At 45.1% G+C, this 21,540-nt stretch overlaps 2 protein-coding genes across 16 annotated transcripts in view; one reads left to right on the top strand and one right to left on the bottom strand.

The window, feature by feature from the left end:
• LOC124045808 (cold shock domain-containing protein E1-like) overlaps window positions 1-11,898 on the top strand; it is a 35,391-nt gene extending 23,493 nt beyond the window's left edge. For 9 of the 15 annotated variants that reach the window (XM_046365474.1, XM_046365471.1, XM_046365469.1 and 6 more), the window contains 14 exons: window positions 3,020-3,148; window positions 3,445-3,570; window positions 3,692-3,931; window positions 4,177-4,341; window positions 5,538-5,708; window positions 6,002-6,013; window positions 6,977-7,084; window positions 7,232-7,407; window positions 7,520-7,632; window positions 7,748-7,867; window positions 7,998-8,176; window positions 8,380-8,543; window positions 10,188-10,320; window positions 10,424-11,898. In XM_046365474.1, the coding sequence (XP_046221430.1) occupies window positions 3,020-3,148; window positions 3,445-3,570; window positions 3,692-3,931; window positions 4,177-4,341; window positions 5,538-5,708; window positions 6,002-6,013; window positions 6,977-7,084; window positions 7,232-7,407; window positions 7,520-7,632; window positions 7,748-7,867; window positions 7,998-8,176; window positions 8,380-8,543; window positions 10,188-10,320; window positions 10,424-10,471 (1,884 nt within the window). In that variant the 3' untranslated portion in view covers window positions 10,472-11,898. The remainder of the gene's footprint in view (window positions 1-3,019; window positions 3,149-3,444; window positions 3,571-3,691; window positions 3,932-4,176; window positions 4,342-5,537; window positions 5,709-6,001; window positions 6,014-6,976; window positions 7,085-7,231; window positions 7,408-7,519; window positions 7,633-7,747; window positions 7,868-7,997; window positions 8,177-8,379; window positions 8,544-10,187; window positions 10,321-10,423) is intronic. The other 6 variants (XM_046365468.1, XM_046365467.1, XM_046365465.1 and 3 more) reach the window with 4 other exon arrangements.
• A 37-nt stretch (window positions 11,899-11,935) lies between these two features.
• On the bottom strand, window positions 11,936-14,822 carry rassf11 (Ras association domain family member 11). Its single transcript, XM_046365475.1, has 3 exons — window positions 14,637-14,822; window positions 14,030-14,139; window positions 11,936-13,905 (listed from the first exon to the last, which is right to left on the bottom strand). The coding sequence occupies exons 2-3, from the start codon at window positions 14,130-14,132 to the stop codon at window positions 12,515-12,517; spliced, it is 1,494 nt and encodes a 497-aa protein (XP_046221431.1). The 5' UTR covers window positions 14,133-14,139; window positions 14,637-14,822; the 3' UTR covers window positions 11,936-12,514.
• Window positions 14,823-21,540: the final 6,718 nt, after the last annotated feature.

Raw genomic sequence — 21,540 nt, 5'->3', positions numbered from 1 at the left:
TGGACCTGAGAAGTTTTCACCAGCTTTAATGCAGAAAAACTCAGAAGCAGTACTAACAGGGTTTGAAACAGCTCTCTTGCACAGTTTAAAGAGCTCAAAGAAAACCTCTTTATAAGGCTCATTGAATAATGCTAGCTCTACTACACTGGAGGGTCTCTGCATGCCACTCTGTATTTTCCTTTCTAAAATTCTTCTGAACTTATGTAGTTCATGCCCCAAGTCCTCAATATTTGATTCATACATTCTAGCAAATGGAAACAGGGACTTCTCTTTGAGAAACACATCACTTGTAGGGTTTGGATGTCATTCATTATGTCACAGTTTTTGATAGGAAACCTTCTGTTAAGCTCATTGAGCATATGATCTAAAACAGGGTATAAAAGGGTTGTATAAAAACTGCCCTTTTCTTGTTCTGAATCTGACCTCTGACCCACTGTACTGAGTACACAGTCTCCATTAAATTGAGCTTACCTTTTTTGTCGTTTTGCAGGGGGTGTATTGCAGTATCACGTTGCTCAGCTGTGTTCAACACAGGTCATCAAAAGATTACTCATTCCTGTAGTCATTCAGAGTTTGAACTAAGGCTTCAACTAAATCAACAGCCTTTGACAGGTCAAGTGATGAAGACTGTAGCATATCTGATATACATTTTGCTTCTCCAAACACTTTATGGAGTGTAACAAGGCACATAATGAATTGTAAATCTATCTGTGCAAGCAGACCTCGTGCCTCAACAGATCTGTCACCATTGTGTTCTTGGACTATGTCTTGCAAGACTCGCTTAATCGCAGGTAATCTAACAATAATAGTATGTAAAGCCATATATCGAGATGCCCAGCGAGTGTCACTTAGTCTCTGAAGCTCTGTAGGTGCACCTGGGTACATCTCTTTTTGTATGCTAAGCCATTTTTGATGCACATATGACCCAGATGTAAAGTCTTTCTAGTAAGGAGAAGAACTGTCCGACCTCAGGGACGGCTTTGACTGTATCCACTAAAACTAAGTTTAGACAGTGTGCACTGCAGTGGATGTAAAAGGCTTTGCTTGTTCTTTAATGTGTGCCTGGACGCCTGAATGCGTACCATTCATAAAGGAAGCACCGTCATATGCTTGGCCTACTAGGTTGTTTTTGTATTCAAGACCATGACTTTCTAATATGTGTATGATTTTTGTCAGTAAGCCCTGCTGCATCTAGTCGATCAGCCCATTCAAAGTGGAGAAAGCTCTCATGGACAGCTCCTCTGAAATAGTACCTGAGTACTAGAGATATCAGTTACTTTTTTTAACATCTTTTGTTTCATCGGCCATTATGCTGAAGACCTCACTGTCTTTCACTTCTTCTATCATTTTTGTTCGAACCATGTCTGCCAAACAACTCAGAACCTCATTCTGAATCTCTTTGCTTGTATATTTTGCATTATGAATGGAAGTCAACCTTTTTTTCACAGTTGTCATGCTTAGCTATTGTTTCTAGGATTGCCATGGAGTTCCCTTTATTATCTGACTCTGCAGACTCATTGTGTCCTCTTTGCAATGTTTTTGTGTGGCTGTAATTAGTAGTACTTCTATTGTTTTAGTCCCTATTTTCTTGAAGCTGTTTGTTGTGTTCCTTGTTTAGGGCATTTACCAGTGTTGCATTACTTTTTACAGCTTTCTAATAGTCTCTCCATGTAATCATTGCTTGTTTGTGCCGCTCAGACCTTGCATGAATTGCAAATCCCCCCTCTTTGTAAGTTGCCTTCTTCAAGTTGTTAAACCCAATTGTGAATTAGCGGGGCTAAAATGCCTGCAGGCGTAACCGAACAGTCTGATTTGTAAAAATATTTTTTTATTCAAGCCAGGGGGGGATATGGTGCCAGGTCGCCTTGAAGCTCCTCCTCCCGTCCCCATCAGAGTTCTTGGGTATATGTTCATCATTGGCTGCGCCAGTGGTTCCTCCTGGGATTTGCTGATGTCTGCCAAAGAAAAATATATATAATAAAAAATATCTATTTGGGTAATTTTAGATGTACCATTGACATCAGGCAACTTCTGAAATCCATCTGATATCTATATCACAAGCCCAATAGCATGTTAAATAAGAATTCATTTCAATAACAAATCGACTCATTACTATACACCATATAAATTGACTAATTGCACTGCTTTATACAAGTAACCACAGATTTATTCAACATCACAAACCTGATGGTCCACTGCTTGTGGATGCAGGAGGCTCCTCTGTTGGTGTCTCACTCTCAGCCTATACCTCAGCCTCAGTCTCTCCATCTGTCTCACTTTCCTGCTCTATGCCTTCACTCTCAGTCTCTCTCCAATGGATAAGTCTTCCTGCTCTCTCTCTGCAGGCTCTCTGCTCTCTCCACACCTGAACCATCTGTCTCACTGTCGGCCTTGTATTTTCTTTGGAAGAAGGACATGATGTCCTTTCTCTTCATTTTGGTGAAAACTAAAAAGCAAAAGCGATGGGGACCACGCTTATTAATTAATTTACTTAAAATAACTGACTTGCTAGGTAACTACCCTTTTATGTCTAACCGTTTTACGTTACAATTCATTTACGGAGTGTGGTTTAAGTAAAACCACTCAGCACCATGAGTTTGTTGATCATATATTTGATCCTTTTTCATACTACCACAAAGTAACAAACGGCCAGGTTAAGATAAGCTGATCTAACGTTACACTTCTGTAATGCATTTGATACAAATACAACATATTAACAATTTTACACACCTCTATATTTCCTTTGTGCTTGAACTATAATATTTGTGTGGAATTTCTTACAACTTCTGAATAGAAAAAAACTTGCAGATGCATGTGGTACGATACTGTTGGGTTAAATTAGTGTTCCGCATTGCCACTGTCTAATACCGGATGTAAAAAAAGAACGATAGCAAAAATGTTATGTAAAAATGATTTCATACTCTACATTTCATACTACTACCCCCCCCCCCCCCCAGAACCGCTAGTGTAGTCTACGTGCCTGATTATGCTCTATAACCCCTTGTGTTGTGTCTGGCAGGAGGCCTTTGGGTTCATTGAGAGGGCTGATGTGGTGAAGGAGATCTTCTTCCACTACAGCGAGTTCAAGGGCGACCTGGAGGCCCTGCAGGCCGGCGACGACGTGGAGTTCACCATCAAAGAGAGAAACGTAGGTGGCATCACATGGAACCGTTCTGGCAAAGTATAGAATATTAGGCCAGTATTGAATCATTGGAATCAAGTTGTTGTTCTTAAGATGTTGGGGATATGTCAAAGCAGGCTTAGGTTTAATGGCAGTCAATGTGTCTCAATAGGAAAAGCCATTCAACAGAAATTATTCCTGCTCATGTATATGTTCTCTACACATATTGATGCCATAAGCCTGTAAAGATGCAAAATAATATCCTAATAGAGGAGGGAAAGCAACATTGAAGTAACTAAAGCATCTTGTTTTCTCTCATTTAGGGGAAAGAGGTGGCTACTGACGTGAGGCTGCTCGCCCAGGGGACAGTCATATTTGAGGACATCAGCATCGAGCAGTTTGAAGGCACTGTTATCAAGGTCATCCCTAAAGTTCCAACCAAGAACCAGGTCAGAAACTTAAACCATGCCTCTATGCTCATAAGTAACCTGAGTGTTTGGTATTTACTGAAATCATATAGATTATTTTGATAAATTATAAATCTTTTAAAATTGTTCCTCCCCATTTCAGAATGATCCACTACCAGGCCGCATCTGTGCCAGGATCAGTTACACAGACAAGGAGCTCCTGTTTGGTGAGAAGGACACCAAGTCCAAAGTGACCCTGCTGGAAGGCGACCATGTGCAGTTCAACATTTCCACGGACCGTAGGGACAAGCTGGAGCGGGCCACCAACATCGACATCCTGCCTGATACCTTCCACTTCACCAAGGAGTCCCGTGAGATGGTAAGGACCCTGAGGAGATCCATGGTACGCCCTCTAGTTCATTTGAGGAAGCTTGTTTGTGGGGTTTTAATTGAATATGGCAACCTAGTTAAATTATCTGATGTTGGTCCATATTCCATACTGATGTGTAAATCCTACAAAATGCATGAGCAGAAACCTGGATTGGAACTTTTCAACATTGTATCTGCAGTGCACTGTCCTTTAAATATTATAGAGTCTACAGCATCTCTGCTGTGGTAACGGCTCTCCCTCTCCTCTCTGTCCTATAGGGTGTGATCGCTGCCATGCGCGACGGCTTTGGCTTCATCAAGTGTGTGGACCGGGATGCCAGGATGTTCTTTCACTTTAGCGAGGTCCTGGAGGAAAGCCAGCTGCACATCTCTGACGAAGTCGAGTTCACCGTTGTGCCCGTGAGTCCAGGGAAAAAATCCATGGTCCGTTTTTCAACATAAAAATGTTGTCTTTTAATTCCTTTACTCTCGCCTGCCCTCTTTCTGTCCATCTTCAGGGGTTGTGTTAGCGTTCCGAAATCTACATTTTCGAAATGGAGACCATACAAAAAAATCTGCATTTTAGATCATTTCACTTTTGTTTTTATATTTGAAAGTAGTGGATTTTTTAAATATTTTTCTTCTCTTCAATAGTGATCAGGGACTTGTAACTATAGTTTTCCTTCACAGAAAATTTGTGCAACACATTTGGCAGAAAAAGCTTAATTTTCATCAGATGACAACAGAAGTGCAGCGCTATTTGGCTAGCAGTCAAACAAGTAAATGTAACTGACAATGAATAAGCTAAGTCTTTTATTTTACGATGCATGTCTGTTGATCATAGGAAATGTAGCTGGCTACATTCTTTCTAATGTTTTGGTAGAAGTTAATGTTGCATTTTACCAGAGACAAGTAGGCTACAATGAGGAAAGTACAGGAGAAAAGTAATTACACATGAGTAAGTCTTCTGATATAATGCCCATTTTTGAATTCTCATCCAAGTGGAGAAGTGCAACTAAAGCACAAACGGAAGGGTCTGTCAGAGTACCAAACGTGTACATGTAGTGTTTTTAGAATTTTGGACCGTTGGCATTCATGCTTTTCGAATTCTCAACGCAGCGCTGCAACTGCCAACACATTCCAATGAATAGAGGTTGCGGCGCTTTGGTTGGGAATTGTGCATTCGGGCTCTATGTCCCCGTGGCTGGTGGTCTTGTAGCCATGCATCTATGTCACAATGGGTTGCCGGACTATCGTTTCCTAGTGTCTGTGATTTACGCTTAAGTCTGTCGAGCAGAAATTACAATAAGAAGCATTTTAGATCTGTATTTACAAAACGCAGCAAGATATTTCTTCTATGCGTTTGATCTTTTTTGTTGTGAAAAACACAGAATTCTGCTCTTCCAAGGGTGTTACTTTAGTAGGGAAGTCTTGCTTTAGGAATGAACATGCAGTCAATTGTTTTAAATATTAACAATTCTCACTCTTTGAACACATTCAAATTTCCTAGGCACATTGTTCAAAATATATTTTGGTCTCTGGCTACCTCCACAATATAATCCAGACAATCTCAATGAGAGCTTTAACGAACACCATCACTAATTGAAAGGGGTGTTTTCTCCCACCACTCTCCTGTGCAGGACATGCTGTCTGCCCAGAGGAACCACGCTGTGCGCATCAAGAAGCTGCCTAAAGGCACAGTGTCCTTCCATACCCAGTCTGAGCAGCGCTTTGTGGGTGTGGTGGAGAAGGAGGCCACGGCAGCCATCACCAACAACAAGAGCGCAAGCCCCAGCAAGGCCAAAGAGAAGGTACGAGAGCACCCAGGCGAGCACTAGAAAGCCCACAGCAACATTGTCAACTTCCCTGCCTGGTTTTTCTTTTACATTTATTTCCCCGTTTCCCTCGCCTCCTAGTCTGATCAGTATTGAAATTGAAAACCTCTCCGAGACGACACACACAAACACACACACACACACACACTTCCCATTGTGTTTGCACATTTTTCAGACCACCAATTTTTGATGACCCCTCTTTTAGTTCTAATTCTCCTCTTTGCTTTCTCCTTTCACCCTTTCCCCCTCATGCTACTTCTCTCCATTAGAAAAAAGACAAGGTAGGCGTTCGGTCTGCATGATGCCATCACCCTGATCAATGTTTTATTTATGCCAATACGCCCGTTCTATATAATTGTTTTCCTACGGGGTTGACACAAACTGCGGCACAGTACTAACCACTTGTTTTGGATAAGTCTCCTCAAATTGGCTAGATCTAACATTGATTTGCCAGAGTTTTTACATGGCTACCGCGAGAAGCTCCCCTAGTTATCTTAAATTCACAATGATTTGTTTTTTACTCGCTCTTTTTCATATTTCGGCACACATGCATAGTTGACATGTACGCTCAAATAGGTAGTCTGAATGTGTATATTTATCTTATTTCTCAAGGATAAAGTAGTAGAAAAGGTTAGTGGTGTGGGTCTATGTCCTGCTAAATGTGCTCCTCACCCAAGAGTTGACGGCATGGTTTCAGTCCACTAATTAAACTTTAAATCAATTCCTCTGTAAAAACACTTCACTTTTGAAGTCATGCTATTTGCTTTACTAGTTCCTAAGGAGATAGGACATTCAACACTTTGTACAAAGGTGTTGATTTCACACAGTTAAGGCTAATGCTAACCAAATACTACCAGGGGTGCTTTGGAATGTGTGCCAGTCATCTGCACAATTAGCTTTTCAAGGACTTGCTACTGCCTCTGATTTACTCCAAAGCTTATATCAAAGATGCATTCCTCCCTTCCTCTGAAGTAATCACTGATCTGCACTGGCTTGGATGAATTATTATTATTATTTTCCCCCTACCCATTTACTTTCACCTATCCAGCCTGTTCAGATCAGTAATACAAAACAAATGCCAGGAATGGTGCCTTTTCCTCTCTGGAAGTATTTTAACATTTCCCAATGCTCAGAACCACAGTAGGGTGCTACAGTTCAATGCCTGAGTTCTGGAGAGAAGAGCATTAGCCAACCTTTGACTGGAACTGCCAGTCTAATCAGTTTGCTGGTATGTCCTCCTGTAGGAAGCAGAAGAGGGAGTGATTTCTTATGAGGACTGTGGAGTGAAGCTGACTGTGTCGTACCATGTCAAAGATCTGGAGGGAGCTGCCCAGCCACAGGCAGGAGACAAGGTACTGAAAACCAGTTTACAAGTTAAACCAGTAAAACAAATCAACACTGGCTCAAATGTGTTTGTCAAAATGGCAACGTACCAACTCCAAAAATACATCCCGCAGTTGGTTGTTTCTATTTGGTGTAAATCCAACCTTGTCTTCAAGGTGGAGTTCTCCATCAATGAGGTAAAGAGGACAGGCCAGCAGAGCGCGGTCACCATTAAGATCCTCAACCGCACAGTCAACACCAAAAGGCTGCTGGGATACATTGCCACGCTGAAAGACAACTTTGGGTTCATTGAGACGGCCAATCACGATCAAGAGATCTTCTTTCACTACAGGTACAACTATTCAAGATAGGCAAGCTACAGTGTAAAATATGTTGGTTGTTGGCACATCAGATGTGTCCAAAAGGGGAGGTCCCAAGTTTTTCATACTGCCTCTCTGTACCAGTGAGCTGTGTGGAGACATGGAGAACCTGGAGCTGGGTGACACTGTGGAATACACCCTGTCCAAGGGCAAAGGAAACAAAGTCAGTGCTGAGAAGGTTATGAAGATGGCAGCAGGTAGGCAAGACAATGCTCTAGTCATTTGTTTGATTTTGCGCTACAGTATGCTCTATAGTGAAGCATTTCTATATTAGTCATCAGTGTCTATGCTAATGGTGTGCTGTTATTGCAGTGAATAGTGTGGGACAGGATGTTGGTGAGGCGGTGATGCTGGGAAAGGTGGTGCGCCCTCTGCGTAGTGTGGACCCGTCGCAGACAGAGTACCAGGGGCTCATCGAGCACTCAGAGGAAGGCGAGTCCCCACTGGCAGTGGAGGGTTATGTCCATCAATTCAATGTTTTTACTCTTGCACATACTCTACAATAACCAAATGGCTAAAATGACCATTGCTCTTCTCCCACCTTGTCCCTCTAACCATTCAGAGGGCATGAAGGGCCAGAATTACTCATTTGGCATCATGGGCATGACAAACAAGGCAGACTGTCTGCAGAAAGGAGAGCTGGTGAAGTTCCAGCTGTGCACAGTGGCCCAGACGGGACAGAAGATGGCCTGCAACGTTGTCCCCCAACGCAAAGCCTTGGTGGAGTGCGTCAAGGACCAGGTATGTGATCATGATTGTTGAAACGGGTGCAGGCACACATGATTTAATTGCTTTTCAAAATAATACTTTATAGAAGTATTTTTCAAGTTTGCTAAGGAAACCTAATATGAAGAAATAAGGACGTATAATTTTTGGACTTTCTTAGTGTGGCTACCCATGTTGAGTGCTATGCCTATTTAGTCTGTAATGTCTTGTCTCCCCAGTTTGGTTTCATCACATATGAAGTTGGTGAGAGTAAGAAGCTGTTTTTCCATGTCAAAGAGGTGCAGGATGGCTTGGAGCTCCAGACTGGGGATGAGGTGGAGTTCTCAGTCATTCTCAACCAACGCACAGGGAAATGTAGTGCCTGCAATGTGCGCAGAGTCAGGTAAAGACTGCATGGGGGTGTACAAGTACCCATGAAGTGGGCTAAAATGTTTTGATTAAATTGTTTTTCCCCCCCTCAATCTATACACATTACCTGATAATGACAAAGCAAAAACAGGGTTTTAGAAATTCTATGTATACAAAATGTATAAAAAACTGAAATTGCATAAGTGTTCAGACCCTTTACTCTCTACTTTGTTGAAGCACCTTTGACAGAGATTACAGCCTTGAATCGTCTTGTGTATGACATTACAAGCTTGGCAGACCTGTATTTGGGGAGTTTCTCCCATTTATTCTCTGCAGATCCTCTCAAGCTCTGTCAGGTTGTATGGCGAGTGTTGCTGCACAGTTATTTTCAGGTCTCCAGAGATGTTCTGGCTGGGACATTCAGAGACGTATCCCGAAGCCACTCCTGCGTTGTCTTGGCTGTGTGCTTAGGGTCATTGTTCTGTTGGAAGGTGAACCTTCTCCCCAATCTGAGGTCCTGAGCAGGTTTTCATCAAGGATCTCTCTGTGCTTTGCTCTGTTCATCTTTGCCTCGATGCTGACTAGTCTCCCAGTACCTGCTGCTGAAAAACATCCCCACAGAATGATGCAGCCACCACATGCTTCACTGGAGGGATGGTGCCAGGTTTCCTCCAGACATGACGCTTGGCACTAAGGCCAAAGAGTTCAATCTTGGTTTCATCAGAACAGAGAATCTTGTTTCTCATGTTCTGACAGTCTTTAGGTGCCTTCTGGCAAACTCCAAGAGTGCTGTCATGTGCCTTTTACTGAGGAGTGGCTTCCATCTGGCCACTACCATAAAGGCCTGATTGGTGGAGTACTGCAGAGATGGTTGTTCTTCTGGAAGGTTCTCCCATCTCCACAGAGGAACTCTAGAGCTTTGTCAGTGACCATCGGGTTCTTGGTCACCCCCCTTACCAAGGCCCTTCTCCCCCGATTGCTTGACCTGGCAGCCTGCTGGGAAGAGTCTTGGTGGTACCTAACTTCTTCCATTTAAGAATAATGGAGGCCACTGTGTTCTTGGAGACCTTCAGTGTTGCAGAAATGTTTTGGTACCCTTCCCCAGATCTGTGCCTCGACACAATCCTGTCTCAGAGCTCTACGGACAATTCCTTCGACCTCATGGCTTAGTTTTTGCTCTGACTTACACTGTCAACTGTGGGACCTTATAGAGACAGCTGTGTGTCTTTCCAAATCATTTCCAATCAATTACATTTACCACCAGTGGACTCCAATCAAGTTGTAGAAACATCTCAAGGATGATCAATGGAAACAGGATGCACCTGAGCTCAATTTAGAGTCTCATAGCAAAGTGTCCGAATACTTATGTAAATAAGATATTTATGTTTTTTATTTTTTTATAAATTTGCAAACATTTCTAAAAACCTGTTTTTGCTTTGTCATTATGGGGTATTGTGTGTATACTAGGGGGGGGGGGACTACTTAATAAATTTTAGAATAAGGCTTGTAAGGTAAGTATGGAAATAGTCAAGTTGTCTTAATACTTTTCGATGGCACTGTAAATAAGTTAAATTTAACCTCAAGCCACCAGATTTACTAGTCATGTCTCATTTATGACCCAGTTATCCTAGACGGTATAGTGTTGGTTAAAAGCCATCTTGTTTCTCTACCCCCACAGTGAAGGGCCTAAACCGGTGGCAACCCCCCGTCCCGATCGTTTGGTCAACCGGCTCAAGAGCATCACCCTGGATGACTCTAGTGCCCCCCGCCTAGTAATTGTGAGACAGCCCCGTGGCCCTGACAACTCAAAGGTACACACATTTGGTAGCAAAATGCTGTATAATAGGTTCTGATTTATATTTCAGGTGTGTTAAGTGTGTTGCTTATAATGACCGGTCTTTGTTTTGTACCTAGGGCTTCAACGTGGAGCGGAAGACTCGTCAACCGGGTGTAATTGACTGAACAGTATATACCCCGTCTGGAATAGGTGGGCCCAGATTTAGAAATGCAATCCCAGAATGGAGGACAACAATGGAAAGGGAATTTTGCTGTCTTGCAGAAACATGCTCTTACACACATACATACTCTTGACAGGCACACAGAAATAAGCATGTGTAACACCTCTCCCTGTTCCATCACCTGCAATGGAACCCTCTCATTCCATTTGTTCCCTGCCACCCACATATGTACTTGATACGGTTTCATACTGCAGTATACATTGCAGGTTTCTCTTCTGAGTGTGTGTGTGATTGTTGTGCATAAGGTGTTTTAGAAATGGTAGAAGTTACAGAGGATTTGTTTTAAAGGGTTTCTGCTCCCCTTAAAATCAGAGTGCTGGTTGTGTGGCATTGTCTTGTCCTCATCTTTGCTGAATCTGCTTAAATGTCTGGAATTCTGCACCTGCAACCTGTTGTGTATGTGGATATGTGTGAGTGTGGGCATGTATTAGAGCTCACCTGCTTCTTCCATTTGCTCTCCCTCATTTAAGGAAACGAAATGATTCTCATTTGCCAATGGTTTCCAGTATGCTTTCCTACAAAATGGATAAAGCAAAGTTCCCTTCATAAGGAGGATCCTGTTTTTCATATGTGTGGGCTAAAACACGGAGGCTATTTCTCTGCTCGGTTTTTTGAGCAGTTTTGAAACACTTTATCCAAGAGCTGGAGTGAAAGCATGGTGTTGTGATGTATGTGAATGTTTAAGTGACTATGATTAGGATTTACTTTGACAAATCTGGAGCATTTCAATACCTTTTCAGTATTCACACGCTCCATAAGCAATTTCCCCAGGTGCAGAATTCCTAATGGCATCTTATATCCAGCAGTTATTTTATACAATGTATTCTTTCTTTTTTTTGCACATATTTCTTTTTTTGTTCCATTGAATCTCTATCTGCTAATTAATAAAATGAAGTAAAAATAAGGTGCCTAAAAACTACAAAGAATACAAAAAAATTAGATGTATCCTCTGACCCCAGCCAACCACCAAACTATTAACAACAATCTTGGGATGGCTTTTTTTTTCTAGTAGAAATAATACTGGTCTGCATCCCAAATACCTGTGGGTGGAAATATACTGTATGTAATGTGTGCTTTTTTTCTTAGTGAAAGATTAAAACATCACAATATAACAAAAATAAATTTTACTTAAGTAAAATAGGGGGAAAAGTTAAAAGTATTAGAATTAATCTTAAGGATCAGGATATCTATTATTGTGCTTTAGTGGCATTGGTGGGTGATCTGTTGTGCCTGAATGCACATATGGGAGTTAGTCTAAATGAATTTAAACTGGCGATCACTGGGTTCCTCCTGAACTGCATAGAGGCTCTCCTATGTACTTTTGTTAATGGTCTTGAATGAAACAATTGAATTAAAGTTTTATGAAAATTACATGTGGCGTTTGTCTTTATTTAAAAGAAAATCCAGGCATTTTAATCTTTATTTCTTAATATATAGTTTGTAGAATGTATTTTACTCAATGGCAGTAAGATACTTATTTAAAATGTTTTCTTTGTATAGGCTTGAAAATATCATTTGACAGTGCAGTAAAAGGAAATGCTGTCCTTACCTCTTTTCAAACCAAGATGCCTGAACAGTGGAACAAAATTAAGATTTAAAAGATATTAAGAAACTCTTGGTAAGGACAAATATTTAGCCTTTTTATTTTTACAGCAACAGAACAGTCAGTATAGAAATGTGAAACTGCAAACAAATAATGTATTTATTATGGATCCCTATGGCAGCAGCTACTCCTCCTGGGGTCCAGCAAAACCAAGGCAGTTTATACAATTTTAAAAACATTACATTACATTCACATATTTCACAACACACTGTGTGCCCTCAGGCCCCTACTCCACCATTAACACATCTACAGTACAAAATCCATGTGTACGTGTGTGTATGCATGTCTGTGCCCATGTTTGTTGCCTCACAGTCCTCGTTGAACGCTAAGGCTTTATTGTGTTTGGTTTTTACAGATAAGTTTCTGTTTTTCCTCAACCTCTTTTCAAACTCTGGTGCTGCCCAGATGTATCATTATTTCAGAGATATGCACAACCCTTGGTTGTTTTTCTGGATTTGGACTCTGAGCTTCAGACCAGCATGTCCACCAGTCCCTTAGCTGACTTGGCCCTGAGGGCTGCAATTCCTTGATCTGGTTTGGAAGAACTACAGCATGAGGATGACTGGTGTCCACTCTGGGCGCAAACTTCCTGTCAGTATTTACCACACTGACTGTAAGAGATCTTGATTGATTCAGGGCCTCATTCAGCCTTGTCCACCCTGCAGCAGCAGGAGATGTGGCATCTTGGCTTGGAACGTTCACTTGCTCCTCTTGAACAGTTCTCCTGTCCCTTGAAGAATCAAGACCTTGCATTTTGCGTTTGTACTCTTCTAACTTGGCCTTACACTCCACAGCTTTCACCTTCATCTCCAGGAACTGTTCCTGCAAGTCTTTCTCATATCCCTCCTCGGCCTTCAGCTCATTTTTCCAAAATTCCAGGTGCTCTGCCTCCTCCACTATTTTTTGCTGGGCCTCTTGGTCAGCTTGCCTGGCCTTTCGTTGCTCCTCCAGCTCATGAATTTGGCTATCCGTGCAGGTTATTTGGACCTGCAGCTCTTTCAGACTAGCCTGTTGGATAGCAACTAGTGCTCTTAACTTCCTTTTCTCATCAACCATCTTAAGGGCACTGGTTGGATTCTGCTGGCCCTCAGCTTTTATCTTTGCCATGTTAACCTCTGGGTGGTTCTTAACATGTTGGATATCATTACCTTCATCAGAATTGAAAAGGTTACTTTTCTCTCTGTCCCTGCCCTGGTCTCCCATGCAGCAGGAGATTCGCTGGTGCTCAGTGGACTTAGCACTCTTTTCTCTAAATTTGCTCTGCAAAACCCCAGGAGTGGAGGGATCCTTGGCAACCGTGACCGTAACATTCAGGGAACAACCATCCCTTTTAACCGTGTCCATCCTGCTACCCTTTTTGCGGCCTGATTGGTTCACTGTGCCCCTTCCTATGCTCTCCAGCCATCCCCAAGCCTCCTCCATCAGGGTCAGGGACTTTCTTTTGGGCTTTTTTGGTTCTTCCGGTCGCTGTTCGGCTTGCTGCCGCAGGCACGATAAGGGAGGTAGGCTTTGACGGTGTAAACTAAGCCCACCGCTAACCCTTTGTACCTTGCCCCCAGCATCTGCTCTCCTAAGCTGAGGGCCAGCCTCGTATCTGCCGCCTTTCCCTCTGCTAGGCCCTTCCCAGAGGGATGGCCCATTGTGCAGCAGGGTGAGCTGGATCTCTCTGGCCTGCTGGCCGTACTTCTCAAGAGACTCCAGAAGCCGTTCATTAGGCGTCATATTTCGCTCAAACTCTTTGAATTTCTCCTGAAGTGTGTAGCGCCCAGGACGACCTAAGCAGAGGAAGATAATTAGGATGAATTTATTACCTGAAAAGATTGATTTGTATGAGAAATCAAGTAAAGTATACAGTGAAATGAGACCCTAAAATGTAAATGCCGCCAGATGTGTACTCACCAAGGGATTGAGCCAAAGCTATGACTACTTCCTGGCATGTGGTTTTCTCAGTAACTCCACAGACAACACGTGGGACTCCCTCCACTGATACCTTAACCTCCATTCTTATTCTGTATTCAGAAAATTAAGGGATGAGAACAAAAATGAAGTGTTACTGTAGGTGCTGATATCTCTAGGTAAGAGCCTCCATTACTGTACAAACAGGGGATGTGGTGGGGACAGACTAATGACCCTCATTACCATTCTCTGTAAATAGTTTGTCTGCTCACTGTCTTGGCCAGCTTTGTGTCTTGAGGGCAGTCAAAATGACATATTTGTACGTTTAATGCAATCATCGAGTTGGAATTTACAGTATTTTCAAATAATGCTTAACGATACTCAAGGATGTAAACAAACAATTCATATATTGAGGGTAAAACTTAATAGTTGTATAAAATGTTATCAAAGGCATTAATGAACAAAGCATCCAGTTGCCAGCAAAATTCACCTATTTGGCGTCAAAAGTAGATGGTTCGAAGTTGGACATTTTCTCAAGATAAATGTAATAATCCGTTGGTTCCGATGCCAGAATATCACATGCATAGACTGAATAAAGTTCGCTACCTACCTCTTAGATCCGATGCTGGGAGCCGTCCACTATACTGAAGGCACAATGCTCTGAAAGGGATGGAAACGGTCTTGTGAGGAGCACCGTGGAGTGAGTAAGGCCAATTTGAATTCCCCTGGGTAACTACGACTGCAGGGAAGTTTATTATCCCACTCCTCTCAAAAAAAGATTGAGGGCTGATCTGTGTGAAAATTGCACAGATTAGACTCGGAAAGTTTATCAGTAGGTTTGCTATATTTATGCTTAAAATGGCATTTTTTTTGTCTTTTACGATACTCGAATACAATGGATAAATTGACAACTTTGTATGCATTGTGTTATTTATTTTCAAAATGGCATTGTTGCGTCAAGAAAAATAAATAGTCTAATTTGGGTGTAAATTAAAATCCAAGTTGACATAAACTATTAGCTACTTGGTTTGTTCGAGCTAACCAAATACTATCAACATTGTTTCACTTGCATCAGTAAACTGTCAGATATTTTTGGCTCTGGGTGTTTTTGTGTATCTTTCTGACAGGAAGGGGGATCCCTATCAGAACAGAAAATATAAACAGTCTGGTAAACTGTCCAGAGCTCCAGTACGCCAAGTTCTAGAGCATTCCACAACTGTTATATGATTTGCCTTCAATTGACCAAATACTTTTGGTTTTGAGTCTCCAGCCTTGTCGAACAGTACAGTAATCCCTTATTAGCTACTGACACTTGTTCATCATGAATCTTGACAGCAAAATGCTTGTAAATGTACTTCCACAGCACCCCAGACAAGTTATCCAAACTAGTGCTCTGATTAGATGTTGTAGGGAATGGATATTCTTAAATACATTTTGTTACTGCTAATAACACCTTCAACTGAATAGGACGATCATACCATAGAAATAGAATCAATAGAACAGGCTTGGAACCTCTAATGCTGGCAATTTTACTGGTAAACTCATGTGGTACACTTGCAACGGCTGCCTGGAATTGTGATGCAATCATTTCCATGGTAATGTAGATTGTTCACTGAAATGATGCCAACAAATGTGGCTCATGCATTGGAATGTATTTTTTTGTAATGTTGAGTTGATTCAACAAATTACAGCACAGATTGATGGGTACAATTCCTGATTTTACTTCCTGCTTTGCTTCTATGTGTACACTCCCAATGGCCGCCAATCCACCTATTATGTCATATTTGACTTGAATGGGGACACTAACAAATGAATGAATGAAGCTTGAATGAAGCTTGAACTGAAAATATGGTGTTGGATATCTAAGCTCGGTCACCCCACAAGGGGGAGCAAAGGTTTTGTCATTTTTCCACTCAAATTCTTAGTCTCATTAGTCAACAGATAAGTCGTTTGTATACCAAATAAAAATGGGTAGTTTGCATTGTGTTTAGCGCACATTCTAATTCACTCCTGCGCCAAAACTATTGGGACTGAGGTTGTATATTATTTTAAGTAGGCAACATGTGCTTTTGTTTTGGATAGTTTTGGGACAGGAGTGAATTAGGCTAGAATGTGCACTAGACTAAATACATAATGTAAACTGCTGGAGTAAAAGAAGTGGAACACCTGTTGTCAAACTTTTCTTCAGCCTGCCAGGCCCTCCTCCCGAAGCGGGTTAATGTTAGGAGAAATGTGAGAGTTGAAAATTAGAACCCTTCCCATTCTGCAACGCAAACCACATGTCCAGCTGCTCCCAGCCTCGTAGCTTAATGGTGAGCTACAGACCAGGACAGACAAGGAGGACAGATAGTTGAAAGAGGTCATGTTTGTTCATGTGTGTTTGTTTGCACTTGGTTGCTTGAATCTAAGTGGTGTCTGAGCTGTAATCAGTAGTGTTAAGTAGAAGATTAGAGGACTGTATTTCATGTAATAGAATTAAATCTAACCCAAATTAAAAGACTACTTCTTGATATCAATTGTTCCGTTTTTGGGGGAAGTTGGTTGTTCAGTTGCATTGTTCATAACAAATTCTGACGTTTGTGATTTGTTGCTTAGAAGTGAGATGGTAAATTTAACTCCAGAATGTTGAGGTGCAAAAATATGGGCCCTCTATACAAATATGCAATAGGCTAATTGGTACTATTCTCGCATAATGATGTATGTTGGGCTAGTGTGGCTCTTTAGTGCTATAGCTTAAACATTTTATGGGAAATTGTGAAATACATTTTTTTCAGGACTTGTCTCATTTTGGACATAATATTTCCAAGAAACCGTTGTTCATAAGGCTGTGCTCCGTTGTATATGCTTATTTTTACAATGTCATGCCATATTCCTTTGATAATTAGAAATTAATTTGAGTATATCATCCACGATTCATGATAATGACAATACAATATACAGTACAGTTTTATATGTAGGCCGTCACTGTAAATAAGAATTTGTTCTTAGCTGACTTGCCTAGTTAAATAAAGGGTAAATAAAAAATGTAATAAATATCACTTTGCCAATAATGCGGAAAGAGATCATGTGTATCATTATTTCTAATCTGCTTCAAGATGACCAGTTGGGGCCAGGAATCAGTCCTAAGGGAAACTGCTGTGTCAATTCCCCCCACTGCCTACCTCCCTCCTCTCTACCCAATGTCCCCCCTGCCTACCTCCCTCCTCTCTACCCAATGTCCCCCCTGCCTACCTCCCTCCTCTCTACCCAATGTCCCCCTGCCTACCTCCCTCCTCTCTACCCAATGTCCCCCCTGCCTACCTCCCTCCTCTCTACCCAATGTCCCCCCTGCCTACCTCCCTCCTCTCTACCCAATGTCCCCCTGCCTACCTCCCTCCTCTCTACCCAATGTCCCCCTGCCTACCTCCCTCCTCTCTACCCAATGTCCCCCCTGCCTCCCTCCCTCCTCTCTACCCAATGTCCCCCCTGCCTACCTCCCTCCTCTCTACCCAATGTCCCCCCACTGCCTACCTCCCTCCTCTCTACCCAATGTCCCCCTGCCTACCTCCCTCCTCTCTACCCAATGTCCCCCCACTGCCTACCTCCCTCCTCTCTACCCAATGTCCCCCTGCCTACCTCCCTCCTCTCTACCCAATGTCCCCCTGCCTACCTCCCTCCTCTCTACCCAATGTCCCCCCTGCCTACCTCCCTCCTCTCTACCCAATGTCCCCCTGCCTACCTCCCTCCTCTCTACCCAATGTCCCCCTGCCTACCTCCCTCCTCTCTACCCAATGTCCCCCTGCCTACCTCCCTCCTCTCTACCCAATGTCCCCCCTGCCTACCTCCCTCCTCTCTACCCAATGTCCCCCTGCCTACCTCCCTCCTCTCTACCCAATGTCCCCCTGCCTACCTCCCTCCTCTCTACCCAATGTCCCCCCTGCCTACCTCCCTCCTCTCTACCCAATGTCCCCCCTGCCTACCTCCCTCCTCTCTACCCAATGTCCCCCCACTGCCTACCTCCCTCCTCTCTACCCAATGTCCCCCCTGCCTACCTCCCTCCTCTCTACCCAATGTCCCCCCACTGCCTACCTCCCTCCTCTCTACCCAATGTCCCCCTGCCTACCTCCCTCCTCTCTACCCAATGTCCCCCTGCCTACCTCCCTCCTCTCTACCCAATGTCCCCCTGCCTACCTCCCTCCTCTCTACCCAATGTCCCCCTGCCTACCTCCCTCCTCTCTACCCAATGTCCCCCTGCCTACCTCCCTCCTCTCTACCCAATGTCCCCCTGCCTACCTCCCTCCTCTCTACCCAATGTCCCCCTGCCTACCTCCCTCCTCTCTACCCAATGTCCCCCCTGCCTACCTCCCTCCTCTCTACCCAATGTCCCCCTGCCTACCTCCCTCCTCTCTACCCAATGTCCCCCCTGCCTACCTCCCTCCTCTCTACCCAATGTCCCCCCTGCCTACCTCCCTCCTCTCTACCCAATGTCCCCCACTGCCTACCTCCCTCCTCTCTACCCAATGTCCCCCACTGCCCACTGCCCACCCCCTCCTTCTCTACCCAATGTCCCCCACTGCCTACCTCCCTCCTCTCTACCCAATGTCCCCCACTGCCCACTGCCCACCCCCTCCTTCTCTACCCAATTCCCCCACTGCCCACCTCCCTCCTCTCTACCCAATGTCCCCCACTGCCTACCTCCCTCCTCTCTACCCAATGTCCCCCACTGCCCACCTCCCTCCTTTCTACCCAGTGCCCCCCACTGCCCACCTCCCTCCTCTCTTTACCCAGTGCCCCCACTGCCCACCTCCCTCCTCTCTTTACCCAGTGCCCCCCACTGCCCACCTGCCTCCTCTCTTTACCCAGTGACCCCCACTGCCCACCTCCCTCCTCTCTTTACCCAGTGCCCCCACTGCCCACCTCCCTCCTCTCTTTACCCAGTGCCCCCCACCCAGTGCCCCCACTGCCCACCTCCCTCCTCTCTTTACCCAGTGCCCCCCTGCCCACCTCCCTCCTCTCTTTACCCAGTGCCCCCACTGCCCACCTCCCTCCTCTCTTTACCCAGTGCCCCCACTGCCCACCTCCCCCCACTCCTCCCTCTTTACCCAGTGCCCCCCACTGCCCACCTCCCTCCTCTCTTTGCCCACCCAGTGCCCCCCACTGCCCACCTCCCTCCTCTCTTTACCCAGTGCCCCCACTGCCCACCTCCCTCCTCTCTTTACCCAGTGCCCCCCACTGCCCACCTCCCTCCTCTCTTTACCCAGTGCCCCCACTGCCCACCTCCCTCCTCTCTTTACCCAGTGCCCCCACTGCCCACCTCCCTCCTCTTTACCCAGTGCCCCACTGCCCACCTCCCTCCTCTCTTTACCCAGTGCCCCCACTGCCCACCTCCCTCCTCTCTTTACCCAGTGCCCCCACTGCCCACCTCCCTCCTCTCTACCCAGTGCCCCCCACTGCCCACCTCCCTTCTCTCTTTACCCAGTGCCCCCACTGCCCACCTCCCTCCTCTCTTTACCCAGTGCCCCCCACTGCCCACCTCCCTCCTCTCTACCCAGTGCCCCCCACTGCCCACCTCCCTTCTCTCTTTACCCAGTGCCCCCCACTGCCCACCTCCCTCCTCTCTTTACCCAGTGCCCCCCACTGCCCACCTCCCTCCTCTCTACCCAGTGCCCCCACTGCCCACCTCCCTTCTCTCTTTACCCAGTGCCCCCCACTGCCCACCTCCCTCCTCTCTTTACCCAGTGCCCCCCACTGCCCACCTCCCTCCTCTCTTTACCCAGTGCCCCCCACTGCCCACCTCCCTCCTCTCTACCCAGTGCCCCCCACTGCCCACCTCCCTTCTCTCTTTACCCAGTGCCCCCACTGCCCACCTCCCTCTCTCTGCCTTGCCCACCTCCCTCCTCTCTTTACCCAGTGCCCCCACTGCCCACCTCCCTCCTCTCCCTTTCTACCCAGTGCCCCCCACTGCCCACCTCCCTCCTCTCTTTACCCAGTGCCCCCCACTGCCCACCTCCCTCCTCTCTACCCAGTGCCCCCACTGCCCACCTCCCTCCTCTCTTTACCCAGTGCCCCCACTGCCCACCTCCCTCCTCTCTACCCAGTGCCCCCCACTGCCCACCTCCCTCCTCTCTTTACCCAGTGCCCCCACTGCCCACCTCCCTCCTCTCTTTACCCAGTGCCCCCCACTGCCCACCTCCCTCCTCTCTACCCAGTGCCCCCCACTGCCCACCTCCCTCCTCTCTCCCAGTGCCCCCCACTGCCCACCTCCCTCCTCTCTTTACCCAGTGCCCCCCACTGCCCACCTCCCTCCTCTCTTTACCCAGTGCCCCCCACTGCCCACCTCCCTCCTCATCTTTCTGACTTGATGTCTTTAACTGGCTGCACACGGAAATAAGCTTTGACATTTGGGATTGCATTCCCTAAATAGATTGGTTGTGTCTTTGGGGGAGGGGAGGGGGTGGCATTGGAGATTCGGGCATGAGGTTGGGGCAGGGGCTCAGTTGTTCAGTGTGTTCTTGGCCTCTATCCCAGTACCATCTCAAAAGTGTACAAAAAAACCTGATGTCCTCAAAAAGCTTCCATGAGCTGCCACTCCAAACAAATTTCCAAACTCGGAGATATGTGTTAACTTGTCTTTTCAAGGTTACTCAAAATACATTTCAGAACGTTTTGTTTATTCTCAATACGTCCTTTATGTTGTAAAAGTATCTGGTCAGATTGGTTTACTTTGCTGAGCAAGTTTAAGTCCTATTAGCTCAATTGTTGAGTTTTGTCCTTTCAGAGCATGACAGTAGGCGAAAGGAGAATATTTTATACTTCAGATTACATTGTCTTTTCCTCAGTGAACATTTTCTTACATGTTTTAACCCTTACCCTGTCAGGAAGTGGAGGATGTCAATTCTGCAGTGCAAGACAAGCAGGACCATTGCATGATCCACACACCCATCAAATCATGTGATCTCAAATCAAATCAAATGTATTTATAAAGCCCTTACATCATCTGATGTCACAAAGTGCTGTACAGAAACCCAGCCTAAAACCCCATACAGCAAGCAATGCACAGTGGCTAGGAAAAACTCCCTAGAAAGGCCAGAACCTAGGAAGAAACTGAGAGAGGAACCAGGCTATGGGGGTGTCCAGTCCTATTCTGGCTGTGCCCATTGGAGATTATAACAGAACATGGCCAAGATGTTCAAATGTTCATAGATGACCAGCAGGGTCAAATAATAATAATCACAGTGGTTGTCGAGGGTGCAACAGGTCAGCATCTCAAGAGTAAATGTCAGTTGGCTTTTCATCGCCGATCATTCAGAGTATCTCTACCGCTCCTGCTGTCTCTAGAGAGTTGAAAACAGCAGGTCTGGGACAGGTAGCACGTCCAGTAAACAGGTCAGGGTGCCATAGCCGCAGACAGAACAGTTGAAACTGGAGCAGCAGCACGGCCAGGTGGACTGGGGACAGCAAGGAGTCATCAGGCCAGGTAGTCCTGAGGCATGGTCCTAGGGCTCAGGTCCTCCGAGAGAGAGAAAGAAAGAGAG

This window comes from Oncorhynchus gorbuscha, linkage group LG10 (assembly GCF_021184085.1).
Source record: "Oncorhynchus gorbuscha isolate QuinsamMale2020 ecotype Even-year linkage group LG10, OgorEven_v1.0, whole genome shotgun sequence".
In the NCBI taxonomy this organism is placed as follows: domain Eukaryota; kingdom Metazoa; phylum Chordata; class Actinopteri; order Salmoniformes; family Salmonidae; genus Oncorhynchus; species Oncorhynchus gorbuscha.
Note: the sequence above shows the minus strand (reverse complement) of the source record. Positions and strands in the feature narration are given on the sequence as shown.